The 26,486-nt window shown below is 37.9% G+C and overlaps 1 protein-coding gene across 1 annotated transcript in view; it reads right to left on the bottom strand.

Moving 5' to 3' along the window:
• UGGT2 (UDP-glucose glycoprotein glucosyltransferase 2) overlaps positions 1-26,486 on the bottom strand; it is a 270,417-nt gene that overhangs the window by 27,220 nt on the left and 216,711 nt on the right. Inside the window, exons 37-38 of the mRNA XM_010358916.2 lie at positions 11,605-11,721; positions 7,493-7,619 (exon numbers count right to left, since the gene is read on the bottom strand). Of these exons, the coding sequence (XP_010357218.2) occupies positions 7,493-7,619; positions 11,605-11,721 (244 nt within the window). The remainder of the gene's footprint in view (positions 1-7,492; positions 7,620-11,604; positions 11,722-26,486) is intronic.

Below are 26,486 nucleotides of genomic sequence, written 5' to 3'. Positions count from 1 at the left end.
CACCTGGAAAATCAGGTCACTCCCACCCAAATACTGCACTTTTCCAACGGTCTTAGCAAATGGCACACCAGGAGATTATATCCTGCACTTGGCACAGAGGGTCCCACGCCCATGGAGCCTCACTCACTGCTAGCACAGCAGTCTGAGATCAAACTGCAAGGCGGCAGCAAGGCTAGGGGAGGGACACCCGCCATTGCTGAGGCTGAAGTAGGTAAACAAAGCGGCCGGGAAGCTCGAATTGGGTGGAGCCCACTGCAGCTCAAGGAAGCCTGCCTGCCTCTGTAGACTTCACCTCTGGGGGCAGCACTAAGCTGAACAAAAAGCAGCAGGAACTTCTGTAGACTTAAATCTCCCTGTCTGACAGCTTTGAAGAGTAGTGGTACTCCCAGCATGGAGACTGAGATCTAAGAACGAACAGACTACCTCCTCACGTGGGAATCTGACCCCCAAGTAGCCTAACTGGGAGGCACTTTCCAGGAGGGGCCGACTGACACGTCATACGGCTGGGTGCCCCTCTGAGATGAAGCTTCCAGAGGAACAATCAGGCAGCAACATTTGCCATTCTGCAATATTTGCAGTTCTGCAGCCTCCACTGGTGATACTCAGGCAAACAGGGTCTGGAGTGGATCTCCAGCAAACTCCAACAGACCTGCAGCTGAGGGTCCTGACTGTTAGAAGGAAAACTAACAAACAGAAAGAACAGCCACACCAAAACCCCATCTGTATGTCACCATCATCAAAGACCAAAGGTAGGTAAAACCACAAAGATGGGGAGAAACCAGAGCAGAAAAGCTGAAAATTTTAAAAATCAGAGTGCCTCTTCTCCTCCAAGGAATGCAGATCCTTGCCAGCAACAGAAAAAAGCTGGACAAAGAATGACGAGTTGAGAAGAGAGGGCTTCAGAAGATTGGTAATAATAAACTTCTCCGAGCTAAAGGAGTATGTTTGAACCCATTGCAAAAAAGCTAAAAACCTTGAAAAAAGATTGGACGAATGGCTAACTAAACAGCATAGGAAGACTTTAAATGACCTGATGGAGCTGAAAACCATGGCATGAGAACTACGTGACGAATGAACAAGCTTCAGTAGCCAATTGGATCAACTGGAAGAAAGGGTATCAGTGAATAAAGATCAAATGGATGAAATGAAGCGAGAAGAGAAGTTTAGAGAAAAAAAGAGTAAAAACAAACGAACAAAGCCTCCAAGAAATATGGGACTACATGAAAAGACCAAATCAACATCTGATTGCTGTATCTGAAAGTGATGGAGAGAATGGAACCAAGTTGGAAACACTCTTCAGGATATTATCCAGGAGAACTTCCCCAACCTAGCAAGGCAGGCCAACATTCAAATTCAGGATATACTGAGAACGCCACAAAGATACTCCTCAAGAAGAGCAACTCCAAGACACATAATTGTCAGATTCACCAAAGTTGAAATGAAGGAAAAAATCTTAAGGGCAGCCAGAGAGAAAGGCTGGGTTACCCACAAAGGGAAGCCCATCAGACTAACAGCAGATCTCTCAGCAGAAACTCTACAAGCCAGAAGAGAGTGGGGGCCAATATTCAACATTCTTAAAGGAAAGAATTTTCAACCCAGAATTTCATATCCAGCCAAACTAAGCTGCATAAGTGAAGAAGAAATAAAATCTTTTACAGACAAGCAAATGCTGAGAGATTCTGTCACCACCAGGCCTGCCTTACAAGAGGTCCTGAAGGAAGCACTGAACATGGAAAGGAACAACCAGTACCAGCCACTGCAAAAACAGGCCAAATTGTAAAGACCATTGGTGCTATGAAGAAACTGCATCAACTAATGGGCAAAATAACCAGCGAACATCGTAACGACAGGATCAAATTCACACATAACAATATTAACCTTAAATGTAAATGGGCTAAATGCTCTAATTAAAAGACACAGACTGGCAAATTGGATAGAGTCAAGACCCATCAGGGTGCTGTATTCAGGAGACCCATTTCATGTGCAGAGACACACACAGGCTCAAAATAAAGGGATGGAGGAAGATCTACCAAGCAAATGGAAAACAAAAAAATGCAGGGGTTGCAATCTTAGTCTCTGATAAAATAGACTTTAAACCAACAAAGATCAAAAGAGACAAAGAAGGCCATTACATAATGATAAAGGATCAATTCAACAAGAAGAGCTAACTATCCTAAATATATATGCATGCAATACAGAAGCACCCAGATTCATAAAGCAAGTCCTCAGAGTCCTACAAAGAGACTTAGACTCCCACACAATAATAATGGGAGACTTTAACACACTACGGTCAACATTAGACAGATCAACGAGACAGAAAGTTAACAAGGATATTCAGGTACTGAACTCAGCTCTGCACCAAGCAGACCTAGTAGACATATACAGACCTAGTAGACATATCAACAGAATATACATTCTTCTCAGCACCACATCACATTTATTCCAAAATTGACCACATAGTTGGAAGTAAGGCACTCCTCAGCAAATGTACAAGAACAGAAATTATAACAAACTGTCTCTCAGACTAGTTCAATCAAATTAGAACTTAGGATTAAGAAACTCACTCGAAACTGCTAAACTACATGGAAACTGAACAACCTGCTCCTGAATGACTACTGGGTACATAACGAAATGAAGGCAGAAATAAAGATGTTCTTTGAAACCAATGAGAACAAAGACACAATGTACCAGAATCTCTGGGACACATTTAAATCAGTGTGTAGAGGGAAATTTATAGCACTAAATGCCCACAAGAGAAAGGTGGAAAGATCTGAAATTGACACCCTAACATGACAATTGAAAGAACTAGAGAAGCAAGAGCAAACACATTCAAAAGCTAGCAGAAGGCAAGAAATAATTATGATCAGAGCAGAACTGAAGGAGATAGAGACACAAAAAACCCTTCAAAAAATCAATGAATTCAGGAGCTGGTTTTTCGAAAAGATCAACAAAATTGTTAGATGGCTAGCAAGACCAATAAAGAAGAAAAGAGAGAAGAATCAAACAGATGCAATAAAAAATGATAAAAGGGTATCACCACCACTCCCACAGAGATACAAACTACCATCAGAGAATACTATAAACACCTCTACACAAATAAACTAGAAAATCTAGAAGAAAGGGATAAATTCCTGGACACATACACTCTCCCAACACTAAACCAGGAAGAAGTTGAATCCCTGAATAGACCAATAACAGGCTCTGAAATTGAGGCAATAATTAAGAGCCTACCAACTAAAAAGTCCAGGATCAGACAGATTCACAGCTGTATTCTACCAGAGGTACAAAGAGGAGCTGCTACCATTCCTTCTGAAACTATTCCAATCAATAGAAAAAGAGGGAATCCTCCCTAACTCATTTTATGAGACCAGCATCATCCTGATATCAAAGCCTGGCAGAGTCACAACAAAAAAGTGAATTTTAAACCAATATTCCTGATGAACATCGACGCAAAAATCCTCAATAAAATACTGGCAAACCGAATCCAGCAGCACATCCAAAAGCTTATCTACCATGATCAAATGGGCTTCATCCCTGGGATGCAAGGTTGGTTCAACATATGCAATAAACGTAATCCAGCATATCAACAGAACCAAAGACAAAAACCACATGATTATCTCAATAGATGCAGAAAAGGCCTTTGACAAAATTCAACAGCCCTTCATGCTAAAAACTCTCAATAAATTAGGTACTGATGGGACGTATCTCAAAATAATAAAAGCTATTTATGACAATCCACAGCCAATATCATACCGAATGAGCAAAAACTGGAAGCATCCCTTTTGAAAACTGGCACAAGACAGGGATGCCCTCTCTCACCACTCCTATTCAACACAGTGTTGGAAGTTCTGGCCAGGGCAATCAGGCAGGAGAAAGAAATAAAGTGTATTCAATTAGGAAAAGAGGAAGTCGAATTGTCCCTGTTTGCAGATGACATGATTGTATATTCAGAAAACCCCATCGTCTCAACCCAAAATCTCCTTAAGCAGATAAGCAACTTCAGCAAAGTCTCAGGATACAAAATTAATGTGCAAAAATCACATGCATTCCTATACACCAATAACAGACAGAGAGCCAAATCATGAGTGAACTCACATTCACAATTGCTTCAAAGAAAATAAAATACCTAGGAAAGCAACTTACAAGGGATGTGAAGGACCTCTTCAAGGAGAATTACAAGCCACTGCTCAACGAAATAAAAGAGGACACAAACAAATGGAAGAATATTCCATGCTCATGGATAGGAAGAATCAATATCGTGAAAATGGCCATACTGCCCAAGGTAATTTATAGATTCAATGCCATCCCCATCAAGCTACCAATGACTTTCTTCACACAATTGGAAAAAACTACTTTAAAGTTGATGTGGAACCAAAAAGGAGCCTTCATTGCCAAGACAATCCTAAGCAAAAAGAACAAAGCTAGAGGCATCATGCTACCTGACTTCAAACTATACTACAAGGCTACAGTAACCAAAACAGCATGGTACTGGTACCAATACAGAGATACAGACCAATGGAACAGAACAGAGCCCTCAGAAATAATACCACACATCTACAACCATCTGATCTTTAACAAACTTGACAAAAACAAGAAATGGGGAAAGGATTCCCTATTTAATAAATGGTGCTGGGAGAACTGGCTAGCCCTATGTAGAAAGCTGAAACTGGATCCCTTCCTCACACCTTATACAAAAATTAATTCAAGATGGATTAAAGACTTAAATGTCAGACCTATAACCATAAAAACTGTAGAAGAAAACCTAGGCAATACCATTCAGGACACAGGCATGGGCAAGGACCTCATGTCTAAAACACCAAAAGCAACAGCAACAAAAGCAAAAATTGAGAAATGAGATCTAATTAAACTAAAGAGCTTCTGCACAGCAAAAGAAACTACCATCAGCATGAACAGGCAATCTACAGAATGGGAGAAAAGTTTTGCAATCTACCCATCTGACAAAGGGCTAATATCCAGAATCTACAAATAACTTAAATAAATTTACAAGAAAAAATCAAAGAACCCCATCAAAGGATATGACAAAGATACTTTTCAAAAAAAGACATTTATGCAGCCAACAGACACATGAAAAAATGCTCATCATCACTGGCCATCAGAGAAATGCAAATCAAAACCACAATGAGATACCATCTCACAGCAGTTAAAATGGCGATCATCAAAAAGTCAGGAACAACAGGTGCTGGAGAGCATGTGGAGAAACAGGAACACTTTTACACTGTTGGTGGGACTGTAAATTAGTTCAACCATTATGGAAGACAGTGTGGTGATTCCTCAAGCATCTAGAATTAGAAATACTATTTGACCCAGTCATCCCATTACTGGGTATATACCCAAAGGATTACAAATCATGCTGCTATAAAGACACATGCACATGTATGTTTACTGCGGCACTATTCACAATAACGAAGACTTGGAACCAACCCAAATGTCCATCAATGATAGACTGGATTAAGAAAATGTGGCACACATACACCATGGAATACGATGCAGTCATAAAAAAGGATGAGTTCATGTCCAGCTTCATCCAACATGGATGAAGCTGGAAACCATCATTCCCAGCAAACTATCGTAAGGATAGAAAACCAACCACCACATGTTCTCACTCACAGGTGGGAATTGAACAATGAGAACACTTGGACACAGGTGGGGAACACCACACACTGGGGCCTGTTGTGGAGTGGGGGTAGGGGGTGGGATAGCTTTAGGAGATATACCCAATGTAAATGACGAGTTAATGAGTGCAGCACACTAACATGGCACATTTATACATATGTAACAAATCTGCACATTGTGCACATGTACCCTAGAACTTAAAGCATAATAATAATTTTAAAAAACTCTTCTGTAAAACTTCTCTCCCTTATTTATGTACATATCTATACACAAACACATACATACAAACTTATGATTTTTCTTTAATGGAAATGAAATCAATTATATTATAAATATTGCTCTATAACCTATTTTTTAACTTAAAAATATGCTGTCAGGACAAATACATTTACCTTGTTTGTATTGAAAGGCTACACTATATTTCATTGTTTGTATCAATGTTTATGTAACCAATTGTCTACTGATGGACAGATTATTTCTATTTCATTGTTAAAAATAATGCTATAATAAACATACCAATAAAGACATCATTTTTCTTTTTTTAAGTTTGCTGAAGTGAATTGCTGGGTCAAAGGGTATATACATTTTAAATTTTTGTACATATAAAATTTCCTTAACTTATACAGCTACTATATATACTTACATAAAAATGCTAACTTTCCAACATTCTCACCAATGCTCATTAATATTAAACATTAACTTTCCCAATTTGATAAAAGAAACACTTATATATAAGAAAAAATGTTTTTTGTTGAGGTAATTTTCCTTTCTTCCTTCTTTCTGTTTTCTTTCCTTCTCTCCCTCCTCCCTTTGTCATTCAATTTCTCCCCCTTTAAAAAGAATTGCATCATACCACTTACAGAATAATGTTTTCCTTCTGAATAGAAATAGTATCTTTATACTAAATTATTATATACACATCGGTGTGGTTTAAATAATGAACTTTTTGAACACACCAAGAAAACTTTGTTTTTAAAGGAAAACTTTTCTTTTTAAAGTCAAGATGAAACAATTTCACATTTATATGAGAAAGTTTATACATAATCATTTCGGCTTCCCTAAACAGTAAAGCTGAGGAAAATGAGAACTGTATTCTGAACCACTGGGAAGAATTATTGAGAGTATTAGCCAGTATAATCTAGTGAAAGTCTCTAACACACTGACCCGAACACAATAGGAGTTCGGGGGGTTTTTTAAGGAAGAGTAAAGAATAGGGAGTCACAGGCAGCACTGATAGAGAAAGAGAATTACAGGACCATCAAGAAGTTTATAACAGCTTTAAAAAATAAATTCAGCACATTTATTGAACACTTATGTAAGGCGATGAAATGCCAAGATAACCAAAGTTTTTTCATAAAAGGAATTTAAGCAAATCTAATCCAAGTCATTCTCCACCCATGACTAAGGATACTAGAACCATGAACATGTGGGGAAACCTGTGTTATATATGAGATTAATTTCAGAGACAGGAAGTGATATTTTTAGTGGGCTACGCAGGTCTTTTATTAATTTTTAGGACTTGCTCAAATTTTCACATTTAGGAAATTCAGTGCAATCTTAAAGACAAACACTCCTTTTACTTTTATTTTTCACCTCTATCTTGTGTCAGGAGACTAATGTTACACTACCTATCTATATAGAGATATTAGCTGAAGCTGTATCCATGAGGAAACAGATTATCTATGTTTTAAACTTGTAAGCTTAGTCTACATAAAAATACACCTTTAAATTATGCCACAGACTTTCTTAAAGACATTCTTAATCATTTGATAAATTCATTAGGAAATTAGTCTGTAGTCTATTCTAATCTCCTTAATGCAACACATGGTTCAGACATCACAACAGGTTGATGACTTACTTGTATCTTGCTTCTTGTTTTCAAGATGATCTAACAGTTGTCTTATCTCAGCATCATACTCCACCCATTCTGGGACAATTCTGGCAGCAGCTTTTAGTTTGGGTTCTTTTGTTTTCGGATTATTGCACTAAAAGTTTAAGTAAATTTTGTTAATGAAAGACCATGCTCCTGGAACCATAAGGACAATGTTGTTGTCACTAGGGCAAACAAAATACATTTTATAAAAAGCAGAGTCCTACTAAGTACTGGAAGTTTAATACACACAGGATCAAGTAAAATGACATATCACAACTTAGTATGTAATAATTACTTAATACAAACACCTCAATCAGAAATTTAACTAAAAATTGTTGAAAGACATTCTGACGACTGGTAAGAGTTGTCAAAAGAACTAGGTAAAATGTTTTGACAAAGGATCTAATTACATTACCACTATGTAAAAGAACATAGCAGACTAGCGTGCTTTGTAGGCACAGTAGAAAAACATGGAAAAGGCATCTCAGTTCTCAGGGCTCCAACTCCATATTTACTAATAGTAGGATCTGTATATATCACATAATTAAGTGTGTGTGTAGGGTGTGTATCTTAATTTATTCAACTGCAAAAAAAATTAAAATAAGAAAATCTCTAAGGTTCCATCAATATACAATCAGTTTAAACTACTGAGTACTACTATAGAGTTTCTTGGGAAATTAAAGTTAAAAGCAAAAATTACAGAAGGTTGGTAAGAATCTGACACACTATGTATCTGAAGGTACAGCTGATAGATCTGCTGACATATTGGGCGTGAGCTGTAAGTAAAGAGAGGCATCAAAGAAAGACAAAGCCACCAGTACCATATAAAGAATGGATTGCCATTTGCTGAGACAGAAGACAACGGGAGCAGTATAAACTTCCTCAAGTTATAAAGGAAGCCCATTAACTATTTACAAAGAATTAAGGCAGGAAGCAACTTGAAGCTCACTTCTGGTGACATTTTCTCCACTTGCTTTCCTCTTATTTCTTAGGGGAAAGCTATGAGTCATGAGCCATGAGCCTGTTGTCTTAACCCTTTCTCAGTTGATTCATTATGGATTTCTTTTCCATAGTGATATATTCCTGAGGTAAGCGGAAAACACAATTTTCTACGCAGAAATTAACTTTACAGGCAATGTCTTCTACATGGTGAAGATAATGGGACTAACACTTTTTAAAATTCTGTCAAACTATTAAAAAAATAAAAATACATTTTCTTTAGCTTTTTGTACCACAATGGGTTTTTGTGTGTGTGTATGTGTGTGCGTGTGCATGCACGCTATAAGCTTTATTAGTGGTTCTTAACTGGGTAATCATGCCCCTCGGGGAGCTATGGCAAAGTCTGGAGAAAATTTCTGATGGCTGAGGAGTGGTGGGGTGCTACTGCCATCTAGTGGATAGGGGCCAGAAATGCTGCTGAATACCCCACAATGCACAGGAAAACCCCCATAACAAAGAATTCTCCACTCCTCAATGCCAATAGTACTGAGGCCGAAAAACTCTGGTTGAAATGGAAAGCTGAGAGAGTATAATGACATTCACAAACATTTTCATTCCCACCTTCAATATTATTAATCATGTTCTTTTCTTCTGTTAGGTCATTTCCTTGGGAATTTTCTGCATTCTCTTTTCTCCTCCATGAAGAATAGCATGTTCTCTCATTCTACTCTTAGTGTTTCTATGAGTGAGACGGGCTGAACACCAAAATTGGTGCCAATTCTCCTTTTCCTGGGTATTGCTATTGCTAGGAAGTAGCTGTCCACTCAGGAATGACATTTCTCAGCTCCTGTTACAGCTAGATTTGGCCACGTGACCACTCCTCCCAAGGGGTCATGCCTTTAGGATCCAAGATATGTTCTTCACATTTTTTTCCCCTTCCCTCCAGATTGGCACTATCCAATAGAAATACAATGAAAACCACATATGTAATTTGTGGGGTTTTTTTTTTTCACTAGAAAAATACTAAATTTTTCTAGTAGCCATGTATAAAAATATAAGAGGAATAGGTGAAATAAATTTTAATACCATATTTTATTTAACCCAATATATCCAAAATACTAAGTCAACATGTAATCAGTACAAAAATTAGTAATGAGATATATGTTATTTTCATTGTATTGAATCTTCAAAATCTGTTGTGTACTTTATACCTTACAGCACATCTCAATTCAGAATAGCAACATGTGAAGGGCTCAACAGCCACATGAGGCAAGTGGCTACTGTACAAGAAGGAGTAGTCACAGGTGGACAAAAAGTACTCCCTGAGACATGGCACACAGGAGGGCTACTCACTGATGGAGATACCCACTTAGGTCTGCTGCTGGAATGAGTATGAATCCACTGAATTTTGGGGGTTTGTTATGGTAGCTCATGTTAGTCTAAGTACTAAAGATCCCAAAGTGACCTATATCACTACTGTATGAGTCACAACCGAACCATAACAACATATTAGTAGTTATGTTCAATAATGTTCTTGGCCTCTCTTTATGAAATTCCCTTGCTTACCTCTTAAAAATGCCATTTTTTTATGCCATATTTGTTTCTGCTATATTCTGCCACCTATGATTACATTCTAACATGCTGGCATGCTACTTTTAAAATATGTTTTCTATACATGTCTGAAAAAGTTCCTATATTTTGTTTTCCTGCCCTTTTTTGTTCAAAATTGCACAAATTCTAACATTCTAACAGCTTGTCAGTGAAGATCTTGTAAACAATTTTCTACACTTAGCACATTAAAAACAATATGGTAGGAAAAAAACTTATTATAACTACTAAAGACAAGATAGTGTTGGAATATAAGATCTAAATGGACAACAAATAAATTAGTTTGAAATATTTTATGTTTAGGAGAGTCAAACTGCACAGCATAAACTGCTTTAAATGAAAAATCTAAGAAAAATAATCTCTTACAAATAAGTAAGAAAAAAAGCATGTATGATATATTTTAAGTAGACAAAATTGTCTTGCTTGCCTTTATTTGGGGGAAAATATTGGCAGGATAACTAAACTGAAGACATGTCAAGATGATAGCTAATCCATGAACATTTTCAGCTAGCTCTCAGCCATTTTTTTTTTTTTTTTTTTTTTTTGGAGACGGAGTTTTGCTCTTTTCTCCAGGCTGGAGTGCAGTGGTGTGATCTCGGCTCTCTGCAACCTCTGCCTCCCAGGTTCAAGCGACTCTCTTGCCTCGGCCTTTCGAGTAGCTGGGACTACAGCGTGTGCCACCAAGCCCAGCTAATTTTTTTGTAATTTTAGTAGAGATGGGGTTTCATCATGGTGGCCAGGCTGGTCTTGAACCCTGACCTCAGGTGATCTACCTGCCTCGGCCTCCCACAGTGCAGGGATCATATGCGTGAGCCACCGTGCCCGGCCCTCTCAATCTTTTTTTTCAAAAATCCTTTTGCAGCAAAGAGTTAATACAGAAAGCCTGAAATTGCTATTCTTAGAAAGCCCTGCTTATAAGGTTGGCTCCTCGCTGGCATCTGGGAACATAGGGTTTAGGATGATTCCCAGCATTCCTTTACAAGAGTAACTCACTGTGTCTAAATTATCTGTGCAAAGATGTTTATGCTAAACACCTGCTTTTCTTCTGAGTGATGGAAATTTTGGTGTGTCTCAGGCAGACAGTGCTATATGGTCACCAGGCCCCAATAAAATCTCTGGACATTGGAGTTTCTAATAAATATCCTTAGTAGGTAATACTTCACATGGGTTGGGGAATCTCCTATTGCTTGAGGAATGAGGCTTGTCCCATGTGACATCACAGAGAAAGGACTCTTGGAATCTTGCACCTGATTTTCTCTTTTCCCTTTGCTGACTTTGCTTTATATCCTTTCACTGTGATAAATCATAGCCATGAATATGATTATATTGTGCATCTTATGAATCTTCTTAGTGAATCATCAAACCTCAGGGCAGTCTTGGGGTTCCCGAAAATAGCCCTATACTTGCCAACCTAAGTAAATGTCTAACAGACTGAGCAGCAGCAGAAGTGAAGTACTATGTGTCCCACTCCATTTGTAAACAGAAAGAAAATATTTCTATTTAAACATTTCCATATCTGCTTACATACAAATGAAAACGAAGACACTCACCAGATCAATTGTTTTGGCTCTTTGTTTGGATTCATCATCACACCAGGTTTCACACCACAGCCAGTCTTGAGGAAGAGACTTAATGGCAACTTGGTAAATCATATCATTGGGGAGATCCTATAGAAAAATGTGATTTAATCATAGAGGCATAAAATTTAGAGTCAGAAGGAAAGAAGCTGAATGAAGTAAGACATCATTTAGACTGCAAACAGATCATAAAACACATGCAAATCTGAGATTTCTCTATACTTTCAAGCTTAAAATACCTAAGGTGATCCAATCATCTTGTGTTATGAATGAATTCATGCACTGGAATATACCTACATCTCTCCTAGACTCTACCCCTGGGAACAAGGATGAAGATGGAGGCATATAAACCTACCATTCAATAGTCCCCACAATGGACAGCCTCACTACCTCTATCTGCCTCTGTTTCCTCACATTACACCTACAATTACTGTTCATATCGGTCACCACCATGTTCTATGGATTCTGAGGGGAACTTTCACCTCCCCATTGTAAACTGTGATCCATGAATATTTTTCCATTTCTGTATGCTCAGAGCTCTCTAAGTAAAGATTGCTGGCATCTGGGTTAATGGATGTTTGACTGGCAAACTAGCCTAGTAAGTTAGAGACCTTTGGAGAAAATCAGACAAATCTTCCCCAGAGATATTTGTTTATATTCCAGGGGTAGAGTCCTTCCCTTCCTTTCTCTAGAGAAGATCTACTTATATTCAAGAGCAAAGGCATGTTCCTCTCTCTCCAAGAGTATGAAGGGTACTTGTGCTGGTTGTCCTACATAAGCTCCAAGATTCTCAATTTTAAGGTTCTTCTCTCAACATTCCTATTAAACATCACACTGAAATTCCTAGCAAATGCAATAAGACAAGAAAAGGAAAATGTACATAGATTGGGAAGGGGAAAAAACCTGTTATTGTTTGTGATAACAGGATTGTTTATGCAGAAAATCCCAAGAATCAAGGGAAAAACCTTCTGGAACTGATAAGCAATTTTAGCAATGTTACAAGATACAAAGTTAATATACAAAAGTTAACTGCTTTTCTATATACCAGCAATGAACAAATAATTTGAAATTTAAGAAAACACACCATTTAAATTAGTACCCAAAAAGAGAAATACTTAAATATAAATCTAATAAAATATGTTCCTCAACAAAATGAAAACTACAAAATTCTGAGGAAAGAAATCAAAGAACACTGAAATACATGAAGAGATAGTCTATGTTCACTCACAGGAAAACTCCATAGTCAAGATATAAATTCTTCCCAGATTTATCTATAGACTTAACACAATCCCAATCAAAGGCTTAGCAAGTTACTTTGTGGAGACTGACCAAACGATTCTAAAGTTTGGGGAAAAAGGAAAAGATCTAGAATATCCAACACAATATTGAAGAATAAAGTCAGAGGGCTAACACTACCAGACTTGAAGTCTTACTAAAAAGTTACAGTAATCAAAACAGTGTGGTATTGGCAAAACAAGAGACAAATTCATAATGGAACACAATAAAGAGCCCAGAAATAGAAAATTACCCATACTTTCTGCTTTTTTTTTTTTTTTTTTTTTTGAAACCTAAGATTGCTCTAAAAAAATAAAGTCCAGATAGGGCGGAGCAAGATGGCTGAATAGGAACAGCTCCAGTCTCCAACTCCCAGCGTGAGCGACACAGAAGACCAGTGATTTCTGCATTTTCAACTGAGGAGCACAGCCCATCGCCAGCAACGGATCGAAGCTGGTCAGAGAATGACTTTGACGAGATGAGAGAAGAAGGCTTCAGTCCATCAAACTTCTCAGAGCTAAAGGAGGAATTACGTACCCAGTGCAAAGAAACTAAAAATCTTGAAAAAAGAGTGGAAGAATTGACAGCTAGACTAAATAATGCAGAGAAGGTCATAAACGAAATGACAGAGATGAAAACCATGACACGAGAAATACGTGACAAATGCACAAGCTTCAGTAACTGACTCGATCAACTGGAAGAAAGAGTATCAGCGATTGAAGATCAAATGAATGAAATGAAGCGAGAAGAGAAACCAAAAGAAAAAAGAAGAAAAAGAAATGAACAAAGCCTACAAGAAGTATGGGATTATGTAAAAAGACCAAATCTACGTCTGACTGGGGTGCCTGAAAGTGAGGGGGAAAATGGAACCAAGTTGGAAAACACTCTTCAGGATATCATCCAGCAGAACTTCCCCAACCTAGTAGGGCAGGCCAACATTTAAATTCAGGAAATACAGAGAACGCCACAAAGATACTCCTCCAGAAGAGCAACTCCAAGACACATAATTGCCGGATTCAACAAAGTTGAAATGAAGGAAAAAAATCTTAAGGGCAGCCAGAGAGAAAGGTCGGGTTACCCACAAAGGGAAGCCCATCAGACTAACAGCAGATCTCTCGGCAGAAACTCTACAAGCCAGAAGAGAGTGGGGGCCAATATTCAACATTCTTAAAGAAAAGAATTTTAAACCCAGAATTTCATATCCAGCCACACTAAGTTTCACAAGTGAAGGAGAAATAAAATCCTTTACAGATAAGCAAATGCTTAGAGATTTTGTCACCACCAGGCCTGCCTTACAAGAGACCCTGAAGGAAGCACTAAACATGGAAAGGAACAACCGGTACCAGCCATTGCAAAAACATGCCAAAATGTAAAGATCATCGAGGCTAGGAAGAAACTGCATCAACTAATGAGCAAAATAACCAGTTAATATCATAATGGCAGGATCAAGTTCACACATAACAATATTAACCTTAAATGTAAATGGACTAAAGGCTCCAATTAAAAGACACAGACTGGCAAACTGGATAAAGAGTCAAGACCCATCAGTCTGCTGTATTCAGGAGACCCATCTCACATGCAGAGACATACATAGGCTCAAAATAAAGGGATGGAGGAAGATCTACCAAGCAAATGGAGAACAAAAAAAACAGGGGTTGCAATCCTAGTCTCTGATAAAACAGACTTTAAACCATCAAAGATCAAAAGAGACAAAGAAGGCCATTACATAATGGTAAAGGGATCAATTCAACAGGAAGAGCTAACTCTCCTAAATATATATGCACCCAATACAGGAGCACCCAGATTCATCAAGCAAGTCCTTAGAGACTTACAAAGAGACTTAGACTCCCATACAATAATAATGGGAGACTTCAACACTCCACTGTCAACATTAGACAGATCAACGAGACAGAAAGTTAACAAGGATATCCAGGAATTGAACTCATCTCTGCACCAAGCGGACCTAATAGACATCTATAGAACTCTCCACCCCAAATCAACAGAATATACATTCTTCTCAGCACCACATCGCACTTATTCCAAAATTGACCACATAATTGGAAGTAAAGCACTCCTCAGCAAATGTACAAGAACAGAAATTATAACAAATTGTCTCTCAGACCACAGTGCAATCAAACTAGAACTCAGGACTAAGAAACTCAATCAAAACCGCTCAACTACATGGAAACTGAACAACCTGCTCCTGAATGACTACTGGGTACATAATGAAATGAAGGCAGAAATAAAGACGTTCTTTGAAACCAATGAGAACAAAGATACAACATACCAGAATCTCTGGGACACATTTAAAACAGTGTGTAGAGGGAAATTTATAGCACTAAATGCCCACAAGAGAAAGCAGGAAAGATCTAAAATGGACACTCTAACATCACAATTAAAAGAACTAGAGTGGCAAGAGCAAACACATTCAAAAGCTAGCAGAAGGCAAGAAATAACTAAGATCAGAGCAGAACTGAAGGAGATAGAGACACAAAAAACCCTCCAAAAAATCAATGAATCCAGGAGTTGGTTTTTTGAAAAGATCAACAAAATTGACAGACCACTAGCAAGACTAATAAAGAAGAAAAGAGAGAGGAATCAAATAGATGCAATAAAAAATGATAAAGGGGATATCACCACCAACCCCACAGAAATACAAACTACCATCAGAGAATACTATAAACATCTCTACGCAAATAAACTAGAAAATCTAGAAGAAATGGATAATTTCCTGGACACTTACACTCTCCCAAGACTAAACCAGGAAGAAGTTGAATCCCTAAATAGACCAATAGCAGGCTCTGAAATTGAGGCAACAATTAATAGCCTACCCACCAAAAAAAGTCCAGGACCAGATGGATTCACAGCTGAATTCTACCAGAGGTACAAGGAGGAGCTGGTACCATTCCTTCTGAAACTATTCCAATCAATAGAAAAAGAGGGAATCCTCCCTAACTCATTTGATGAGGCCAACATCATCCTGATACCAAAGCCTGGCAGAGACACAACAAAAAAAGAGAATTTTAGACCAATATCCCTGATGAACATCAACGCAAAAATCCTCAATAAAATACTGGCAAACCGGATTCAGCAGCACATCAAAAAGCTTATCCACCATGATCAAGTGGGCTTCATCCCTGGGATGCAAGGCTGGTTCAACATTCGCAAATCAATATATGTAATCCAGCATATAAACAGAACCAAAGACAAGAACCACATGATTATCTCAATAGATGCAGAAAAGGCTTTTGACAAAATTCAACAGCCCTTCATGCTAAAAACGCTCAATAAATTTGGTATTGATGGAACGTACCTCAAAATAATAAGAGCTATTTATGACAAACCCACAGCTAATATCATACTGAATGGGCAAAAACTGGAAAAATTCCCTTTGAAAACTGGCACAAGACAGGGATGCCCTCTCTCACCACTCCTATTCAACAAAGTGTTGGAAGTTCTGGCTAGGACAATCAGGCAAGAGAAAGAAATCAAGGGTATCCAGTTAGGAAAAGAAGAAGTCAAATTGTCCCTGTTTGCAGATGACATGATTGTATATTTAGAAAACCCCATCATCTCAGCCCAAAATCTCCTTAAGCTGATAAGCAACTTCAGCAAAGTCTCAGGATACAAAATTAATGTGCAAAAATCACAAGCATTCTTATACACCAGTAACAGACAAGCAGAGAGCCAAATCAGGAATGAACTTCCATTCACAATTGCTTCAAAGAGAATAAAATACCTAGGAATCCAACTGACAAGGGATGTAAAGGACCTCTTCAAGGAGAACTACAAACCACTGCTCAGTGAAATAAAAGAGGACACAAACAAATGGAAGAACATACCATGCTCATGGATAGGAAGAATCAATATCGTGAAAATGGCCATACTGCCCAAGGTTATTTATAGATTCAATGCCACCCCCATCAAGCTACCAATGACTTTCTTCACAGAATTGGAAAAAACTGCTTTAAAGTTCATATGGAACCAAAAAAGAGCCCGCATTGCCAAGACAATCCTAAGTCATAAGAACAAAGCTGGAGGCGTCACGCTACCTGACTTCAAACTATACTACAAGGCTACAGTAACCAAAACAGCCTGGTACTGGTACCAAAACAGAGATATAGACCAATGGAACAGAACAGAGTCCTCAGAAATAATACCACACATCTACAGCCATCTGATCTTTGACAAACCTGAGAGAAACAAGAAATGGGGAAAGGATTCCCTATTTAATAAATGGTGCTGGGAAAATTGGCTAGCCATAAGTAGAAAGCTGAAACTGGATCCTTTCCTTACTCCTTATACGAAGATTAATTCAAGATGGATTAGAGACTTAAATGTTAGACCTAATACCATAAAAACCCTAGAAGAAAATCTAGGTAGTACCATTCAGGACACAGGCATGGGCAAGGACTTCATGTCTAAAACACCAAAAGCAACGGCAGCAAAAGCCAAAATTGACAAATGGGATCTCATTAAACTAAAGAGCTTCTGCACAGCAAAAGAAACTAACATCAGAGTGAACAGGCAACCTACAGAATGGGAGAACATTTTTGCAATCTACTCATCTGACAAAGGGCTAATATCCAGAATCTACAAAGAACTCAAACAAATATACAAGAAAAAAACAAACAACCCCATCAAAAAGTGGGCAAAGGATATGAACAGACATTTCTCAAAAGAAGACATTCATACAGCCAACAGACACATGAAAAAATGCTCATCATCACTCGCCATCAGAGAAATGCAAATCAAAACCACAATGAGATACCATCTCACACCAGTTAGAACGGCAATCATTAAAAAATCAGGAAACAACAGTTGTTGGAGAGGATGTGGAGAAATAGGAACACTCTTACACTGTTGGAATTGTAAACTAGTTCAACCATTATGGAAAACAGTATGGCAATTCCTCAAGGATCTAGAACTAGATGTACCATATGACCCAGCCATCCCACTACTGGGTATATACCCAAAGGATTATAAATTATTCTACTACAAAGACACATGCACACGTATGTTTATTGCGGCACTATTCACAATAGCAAAGACTTGGAATCAACCCAAATGTCCATCTGTGACAGACTGGATTAAGAAAATGTGGCACATATACACCATGGAATACTATGCAGCCATAAAAAAGGATGAGTTCGTGTCCTTTGTAGGGACATGGATGCAGCTGGAAACCATCATTCTTAGCAAACTATCACAAGAAGAGAAAACCAAACACCGCATGTTCTCACTCATAGGTGGGAACTGAACAATGAGATCACTTGGACTCGGGAAGGGGAACATCACACACTGGGGCCTATCATGGGGAGGGGGGAGGGATTGCATTGGGGAGTTATACATGATATAAATGATGAATTGATGGGTGCTGACGAGTTGATGGGTGCAGCACACCAACATGGCACAAATATACATATGTAACAAACCTGCATGTTATGCACATGTACCCTAGAACTTAAAGTATAATAATAATAATAAAAAAAAAAATAAAGTCCATGAATCAAAGAAAGAAAAACTTTAACAGTTCCTTCTGACCTCCTAGTTCCTTGGAATCCCTTCCTTAAATAACCTGGCCTATCATATTATCTAACCTACTAACTCAAATGGTTATATACTAGACCAAGTCTTCCATACTTTCAATTTCATGGTGCCACTCTCTGATCACCTCATGATTTTTGGTTCACTCCACTGAGTACTCAGATATCAATATCATTTCACTCCCTGGAACCTCCAATCAACTGATTCTACCACTATTTCATTGTTCCTCATTCCATGATGTATTCACTCCTATATAGTTATTCTTTTGAATATACTCTCAACTGTCTTATTCTTCTCTCACTTAGTTGTACTTTCTTGACAAAGTCATAGTCCTGATTAAATCTCAATCACTGTACCTATTCTCATGGAACTCAACATGGCTGAGTTCCATGAGTAGAGGACACACACACACTACCCCCCATGCTGACTGTTTTTTCATTTTAACCTCATGAATATAAATCTTAGGGGAACTTTAATTCTGTCAATTATATATATGGGTCTACTCTGTTGTCACTTAGCTGATCTTTAGCTGATTATTTCACACACTGTCCTTATATCCTCCCCTAACCTCCACGTACCTAATAATCTACTTTCTGTCTCTATGAGTTTGTCTAGTCTGGACATATCACGTAAGTATAATTATACATTATAAGGTTTTTGTATCTGGCTTCTGTCAGCACAATGTTGTCAAGGTTCATCCACTCTGAGACATATTTCAGTACTTCAGTCCTTTTTACAGCCAAATAATATTCCATTGTATGAATTTACAACATTTGGTTTATTCATTTGTCAACTGATGGGCATTTGGGTTGTTTCCATTTTCCAGCTGTTATAAACAATGCTTCTATAAACATTTGCATAAGTTTTTGTTTGGACATGTTTTCAACCCTCTTGGGTATACATCTAGGAGTGGAACTGCTGGGTCATATGTTAACACTGTTTAACATCTTGATGACCTGTCAAACTGTTTTTGAACTTGATACACTATTCTACATTCCAAATAGGAACGTATCATGGTTTCGTTTGCTCCATATCCTTGTCCACTCGTTATTGTCGATCTTTTTTATTATAGCTATCATAGTGAGTATGAAGTTGTATCTTATTGTGGTTTTGATTTGCTATCCCTAATGACCAATGGCACTGAGCACCTTTTCATGTGTTTATTGGACATTTGTGTATCACAGAAGATACATCAATGGCCAGTAAGCACATACAATGTCTGTTTACATAGACAGATTTCAAACTTAAATGTCTATTTAAATAGAAATAGTTCACATTTAAATGTCATTTAAATAGAAATATTTCACATTTAAATGTCATTTAAATAGACATATTAAAATCTCTAAATAGACACATTTAAGTCTCTATTTAGACTTAAACGTACAACCTAAAACCATAAAAACTCTAGAAGAAAACCTAAGCAATACCATTCAGGACAGAGGCATGGGCAAAGACTTCATGACTAAAATACCAAAAGCAATCGCAATAAAAGCAAAAATTGATAAATGGGATCTAATTAAACTAAAGAGCTTCTGCACAGCAAAAGAAACTATCATCAGAGTGAACAGACAACCTACAGAATGGGAGAAAACTTTTGCAATCTATCCATCTGACAAAGGGCTAATATCCAGAATCTACAAGAAACTTAAACAAATTTACAAGAAAAAAACAACCCCATCAAAAAGTGGGCAAAGAATATGAACAGACGCTTCTCAAAAGAAGACACTTATGTGGCCAATAGGTATATACCCAAAGGATTATAAATCATGAAATAAAGCTCATCATCACTGGTCATTAGAGAAATGCAAATCAAAACCACAATGAGATACCATCATCTCACGCCAGTAAGAATGGTGATCATGAAAAAGTCTGGAAATAATAGATGCTGGTAAGGATGTGGAGAAATAGGAACACTTCTACACTGTTAGTGGGAGTGTACATTAGTTCAACCATTGTGAAAGACAGTGTGGCAATTCCTCAAGGATCTATAACCAGAAACACCATTCGACCCAGCAATCCTACAAATCATTCTACTGTAAAAGACACATGCACATGTATGTTTATTGCAGCACTACTTACAATATTGGGGGAACCCACCCCCGATAGTTCAACGAGAGTCCTTTTCTATTTTCCCTAAGTGTTGGCCAATCTGAGAAATAAAGGGAAAGAGTACAAAAGAGAGAAATTTTAAAGCTGGGGTGTCCGGGGCAGACATCAGATGTTGGCAGGTTCCATGATGCCCCCCAAGCCGCAAAACCAGCAAGTTTTTATTAGTGATTTTCAAAAGGGGAGGGAGTATATGAATAGGGTATGGGTCACAGAGATCACATGCTTCACAAGGTAATAAAATAACACAAGGCAAGTGGAGGCAGGGTAAGATCACAGGACCGGGGTGAAATTAAAATTGCTAATGAAACTTGGGGCATGCATTGTCATTGACAACATCTTATCAGGATACAGGGTTTGAGAGGAGACCAAATTTTATTAGGCGGGAATTTCCTCGTTCGCAAGAATATTGATAGGGAAGTGATAAATGTTCACAAAATCTTCACAATTTATGTTCAGCGCTATGGGAGACCGGGGCTTATTTCAACCCTTATCTGCAACTGTAAAAGACAGACGTCCCCAGAGCGGCCATTTTAGAGACCTCCCCCTGGGAATGCATTCTCTTTCTCAGGGCTATTCCTTGCTGAGAAGAAGAATTCAGTGATATTTCTCCTATTTGCTTTTGAAAGAAGAGAAATATGGCTCTGTTCCACTCAGCTCTCAGGCAGCCAGACCTAATGGTTATCTCCCTTGTTCCCCGAACATCACTGTTATCCTGTCCTTTTTTCAAGGTGCCCAGATTTCATACTGTTTAAACAATTTACACAGTTAACGCAATCATCACAGGGTCCTGAGGCGACATTCGTCCTCAGCTTACACATATGATGGGATTAAGAGATTAAAGACAGGCATAGGAAATCACAAGAATATTGATTGGGGAAGTGATAAATGTCCACGAAATCTTCACAATTTATGTTCAGAGATCGCAGTAAAGACAGGTGTAAAGACAGGTGTCAGAAATTATAAAAGTATTAATTTGTGGAACTAATAAATGTCCATGATATCTTCACAATTTATGTTCTTTTCCCATGGCTTCAGTCGGTCCCTCCATTCGGGGTCCCTGACTTGACTTCCCGCAACAGGTATATACCCAAAGGATTATAAATCATTCTACTATAAAGACACATGCACATGTATCTTTATTGCAGCACTATTCACAATAACAAAGACTTGGAACCAATCCAAATGTCCATCAGTGACAGACTGGATAAAGAAAATGTGGCACATATATACCATGGAGTACTACACAGCCATAAAAACATGAGTTCATATCCTTTGCAGAATATGGATGAAGCTGGAAACCATCATCTTCAGCAAATTAACACAGGTACAGAAAACCAAATACCACATGTTCTCACTCATAAGTGGGAGTTGAACAATGAGAACACATGGACACAGGGAGGGGAACATCACCCACTGGGGCCTGTTGGGGGGCTGGGGGAAGGGGTGGGAGAGCATTAGGACAAATACCTAATGCATGTGGGGCTTAAAACCTAGATGACAGGTTGATAGGTACAGCAAACCACCATGGCACACGTATACCTACGTAACAAACCTGCACCTTCAGCACATGTATCCTTGAACTTAGAGTAAAATAAAAAACATGGAAAATAAAAATAAACATACTTAAATGTCTATTTACATCCCTTGACCACTTTGTAAATTGGTTATTTTCCTTTGCTATTGAGTTATGGGAGTTCTTGAGAGCTTGTTTGGAGGTTCTGGCAGGGGAGCACAGCTACTCGTGTACCCTTGACTGAAGATTGGTCCTTCTCTGTTGGGGATAGTCATCCTCTTAAACCCAGCATGCAGTTTCAGGAGGAACACACATGGAACAGTGAGGGAGGAAGAGGACACGTCCTGTGTAGCCAGCCAGATCAGCTGAATCAACCCTGGCGATCTATGGGCTGACAGATGTAGCAGCTAGATTGCCCTCACATCCTACAGTATCCTACAGGAGTTCTTTATATGTTCTGGATATTACTGTCTTGTCAGATACAAGATTTGCAAATCTTTTGTCCCATTCTATAAGTTGTCTTTTCCCTTTCTTGTATCCTGTAATGCATACAAGTCTTTAATTTTTTTTTTTTTTGCTGTCGCCCAGGCTGGAGTGCAGTGGCACGATCTCAGCTCACTGCAAGTTCCGCCTCCCGGGTTCATGCCATTCTCCTGCCTCAGCCTCCTGAGTAGCTGGGAATACAGGCGCCTGCCACCATGCCCGCCTAATTTTTTTTCATATTTTTAGTAGAGACGGGCTTTCGCCGTGTTAGCCAGGATGGTCTCGATCTCCTCATCTCATGATCCATCCGCCTCGACCTCCCAAAGTGCTGGGATTACAGGCGTGAGCCACCGTGCCTGGCCAATTTATCTTTTTCTTTCATTGCTTGTGCTTTTGGTTTTACATCTTAAAAAACATTGCCTAATCCAAAGTCACAAAGATTCACACTTACATTCACTTCTAAGAGTTTTATGGTTTTAGTTCTTACATTTAAGTCTTTGATCCATTTTGAGTTAATTTTTATACATGATGTGAAGTAGGGGTCCAACTTCATTCTTTACAAGTGAATTTCCTGTTGTCTAGCATAGTTGTTAAAAAGGCTATTCTTTCCCCATTAAATTGTCTTGGAATGCTTGACAAAAATCAAATGAGAGTAGAGGCACAGGCTTATTTCAGAACTCTCAATTCTCTTCTAGTGACCATATGTCTAACCTTATGTCAGTACCACTACTGGGCATAAAGAATTTTACATATGTATATTTCTGTGAAACCACCACATAATTAACATAATTGAATATAGCCATCACCCTGAAGATTCCTTGTGTCCTTTTGCAATTGTTCCTGCCTATCCTTCCTCTACCCACCCAATCCAGTCCCCAGGTAAGCATGAACTGCTTTTTTCACCTTGGATTAGTTTGCATTTTCTATAATTTTATATAAATAGGATTACATAATACAAATAGTTTTGGTCTGACTTTTCATATAAATTGTAAATACACCTATATACTTTTGGTATGGATCAGCATTGTTATTTTTAGAGTCATCCATGTTGTCTGTGTATAAATAATTCATTCCTTTTTACTACTGAGTAGTATTACATTCTATGAATATACTATATATTTTTATCTATTCTCCTCTTGATAGATATTTGTAGTAGGCAGTTTCTGACATGGCTTCCAGTAATTCCTGACTTCTGGTATTCATTCTCTTGTGCAATTCCTTCTCTTGGTCTGGTTGGATCTAGTGACTACCTTCTAACAAACAGAATATGGCAAAACTAATGGGATATCAATTCTGAGATTAGACTATAACAGACTGTGACTTCCATTTTTGTTGGCATCCTCTCTCTGATTTTTCTCTCTCATGTTTGGCCATCTGCCAGAAACTGATGACTGCCTATAGTCACAGCCAGCAAGGAAATTAGGCCTTTGGTATAATAACTTTTGAAGAATAAATCCTGCCCACAACCATGTGAGCATCTTTGCCTAGCGGTCAAGTCTTTTGATTAGATGGCAGTCCCTGGGCTGACACAGTGATTGCAGTCTTGAGAGACACAATGAAGCAGAACACCAAGTTAGGTTAGACCACAGAAACTGATCCACACAAACTGTTTGTTAAGTTGCTATGTTTTGGGTAAGCTGTTATGTAGCAACAGGTAACAAATACAGGGGGGTTGTTCTAGGTTTTGGCTTTTATGAATAACGCTGCTATGAATATTTCTGCACAAGTGTTTGTGTGGCCAGGTACTTTTATTTCTTTTGGGTAAATACCCTGAAGTATAATGACTAATCATATGGCAGGTTTAAGTTAAACTTGTAAAAGAAATTGCCAAACTGCTTTTCAAAATGGCTTAGCCATTTTACACTCATTTTCACAAGCAACGTATAAGAATTCTAGCAGCTATATATCCTTTCAACACTTGGAATGGTCAGTCTGTTTAATGTTAACCATTCTAACTGGTGTGTAGAGTTATTCACTGTAGTTTTAATTTGCATTTCCCTAATCACTAATGATGTTTAGCATCTTTTCATGGACTTATTGACACTTGATCATCTTTGGTGATGGGTCAATCTGATTCTTTAACAAATCAGATTACTTATTTTCTTATTAATGAGTTTTGGGAACTCTTTATATATTTATCAAGCTTTTCTTTTATGAATCATGCTTTTAGTATCATACCTAAAAAATCTCTGCATAACCCAATATCACAGAGATTTTCTCCTATCTTGTAAACATTTTATATTGTATCTTTGTCTATGATGTGTTTGGAATTAATTTTTACTTATGGCATATTAGGGTTTAGAGGTTTTGGGGGTTCTTTTTGGCATAAGGATATCTGATTGTTCCAGCACTGTTTCTTGAAAAGACTATCCTTTCTCCACTGCATTATCCTTGCACCTTTGTCACAAGTCAACCAGCCATATATGTGGGTCTATTTCTGGATTCTTTATTCTGATTCATGGATCAGATTGTCTATCTCTACACCAACACCAACCTATTTTGACTATAGTAGCTCTATATTACGTCTTAAAACAAGGTGGTATAAGTCCTTAAATTTTCTTATTTTTCAAAGTTGTTTTGGTGATTTTTATTTTTTTTAATTTTTAATTTTTATTTTTTGAGACAGAATTTTGTTCTTGTTACCCAGGCTGAAGTGCAATGGTGTGATCTCGGCTCACTGCAATCTCCACCTCCTGGGTTCAAGTGATTCTCCTGCCTCAGCCTCCCAAGTAGCTAGGATTACAGGTGCCTGCCACCACGCCCAGCTAATTTTTTATGTTTTTAGTAGAGACAGAGTTTCACCATGTTGGCCAGGCTGCTCTTCAACTCCTGACCTCAAGTGATCCACCTGCCTCAGCCTCCCAAAATGCTGGGATTACAGTGTGAGCCACAGTGCCTGGCCTGTCTTGGCGATTTTAGGTCTATGGCATTCCATTTGAATTTTAGAATCAACTTCATTAATTTGTACAGGAAAGCCTACTGAATATTAGAAAAAACAGAGAGTAATGTTTTTATTGGAATAGCATTAAATCTAGTGATTAATTTGGGGAGAAACTACATCTTAACAATATTCAATCTTCCAACCATGAACAAGGTATACCTCTCTAAATATTCAGCTGAGTTTTAATCTCTCTCAGCAGTTTTGTAGTTTTCAGTCTGTAAGTCTTAAGTCTGACCACTAAGGTTTTCATTTCCAAAATGCTACAGAAATGGATATTTAATTTCAATTTCCAATTGTTATTGCTAGTATATAGAAATAGAATTGGATTTTAATAGTGATTTTCTATCTTGCAGCTTTGTGAAATGCAGTTATTAGTTCTAGCTTTTTGGCAGATTACACGAGGTTTTCCACCTAGATGATCACATTGATTGTCCCTGTTACCCGTCCAAGACAGCCAGTTTTACTTATTTCTTGCCAATCTGAATGCCTTTTTTTTCTTGCCTTGCTGTACTAGGTATCTGTCTAGTACAATACCGAATAGGAAAGGTAAGAGTGGATATCCTTGCTGTGTTTCTGATCTAGGGAGAAAGCATTCAGTCTTTGATTATTAAGTATGATGTTAGCTGCAGGTTTTTCATAGATGCCCTTTATCAGGATGAGGAAGTTCCCTTCCAGTTCTAGTGTGCTGAGAGTTTTAAATCAGGAATGGATACTGGAGTATATCAAATACTCTTTTGCATCTATTTAGTTGATCTCATATATATATGTATATATGGATATGTATTTCAGTCTTTAATACAGGGAGTTACATTGATTTTCTAATATTGAATCAATCTTGCATTCCTGGGATAAAGTTCATGTGGTCATGATTCATCATATAAGATCCTTTTTATATATTACTAAATTTGATTACTTAAAACTTCAACAATTTTTACAACTTTTCTTAAGAAATGCTTGTCTATAATTTTCCTTTCTTATAATATCTTT

The sequence above is a fragment of the Rhinopithecus roxellana genome, chromosome 18, assembly GCF_007565055.1.
Source record: "Rhinopithecus roxellana isolate Shanxi Qingling chromosome 18, ASM756505v1, whole genome shotgun sequence".
NCBI classification, from domain to species: domain Eukaryota; kingdom Metazoa; phylum Chordata; class Mammalia; order Primates; family Cercopithecidae; genus Rhinopithecus; species Rhinopithecus roxellana.
Note: the sequence above shows the minus strand (reverse complement) of the source record. Positions and strands in the feature narration are given on the sequence as shown.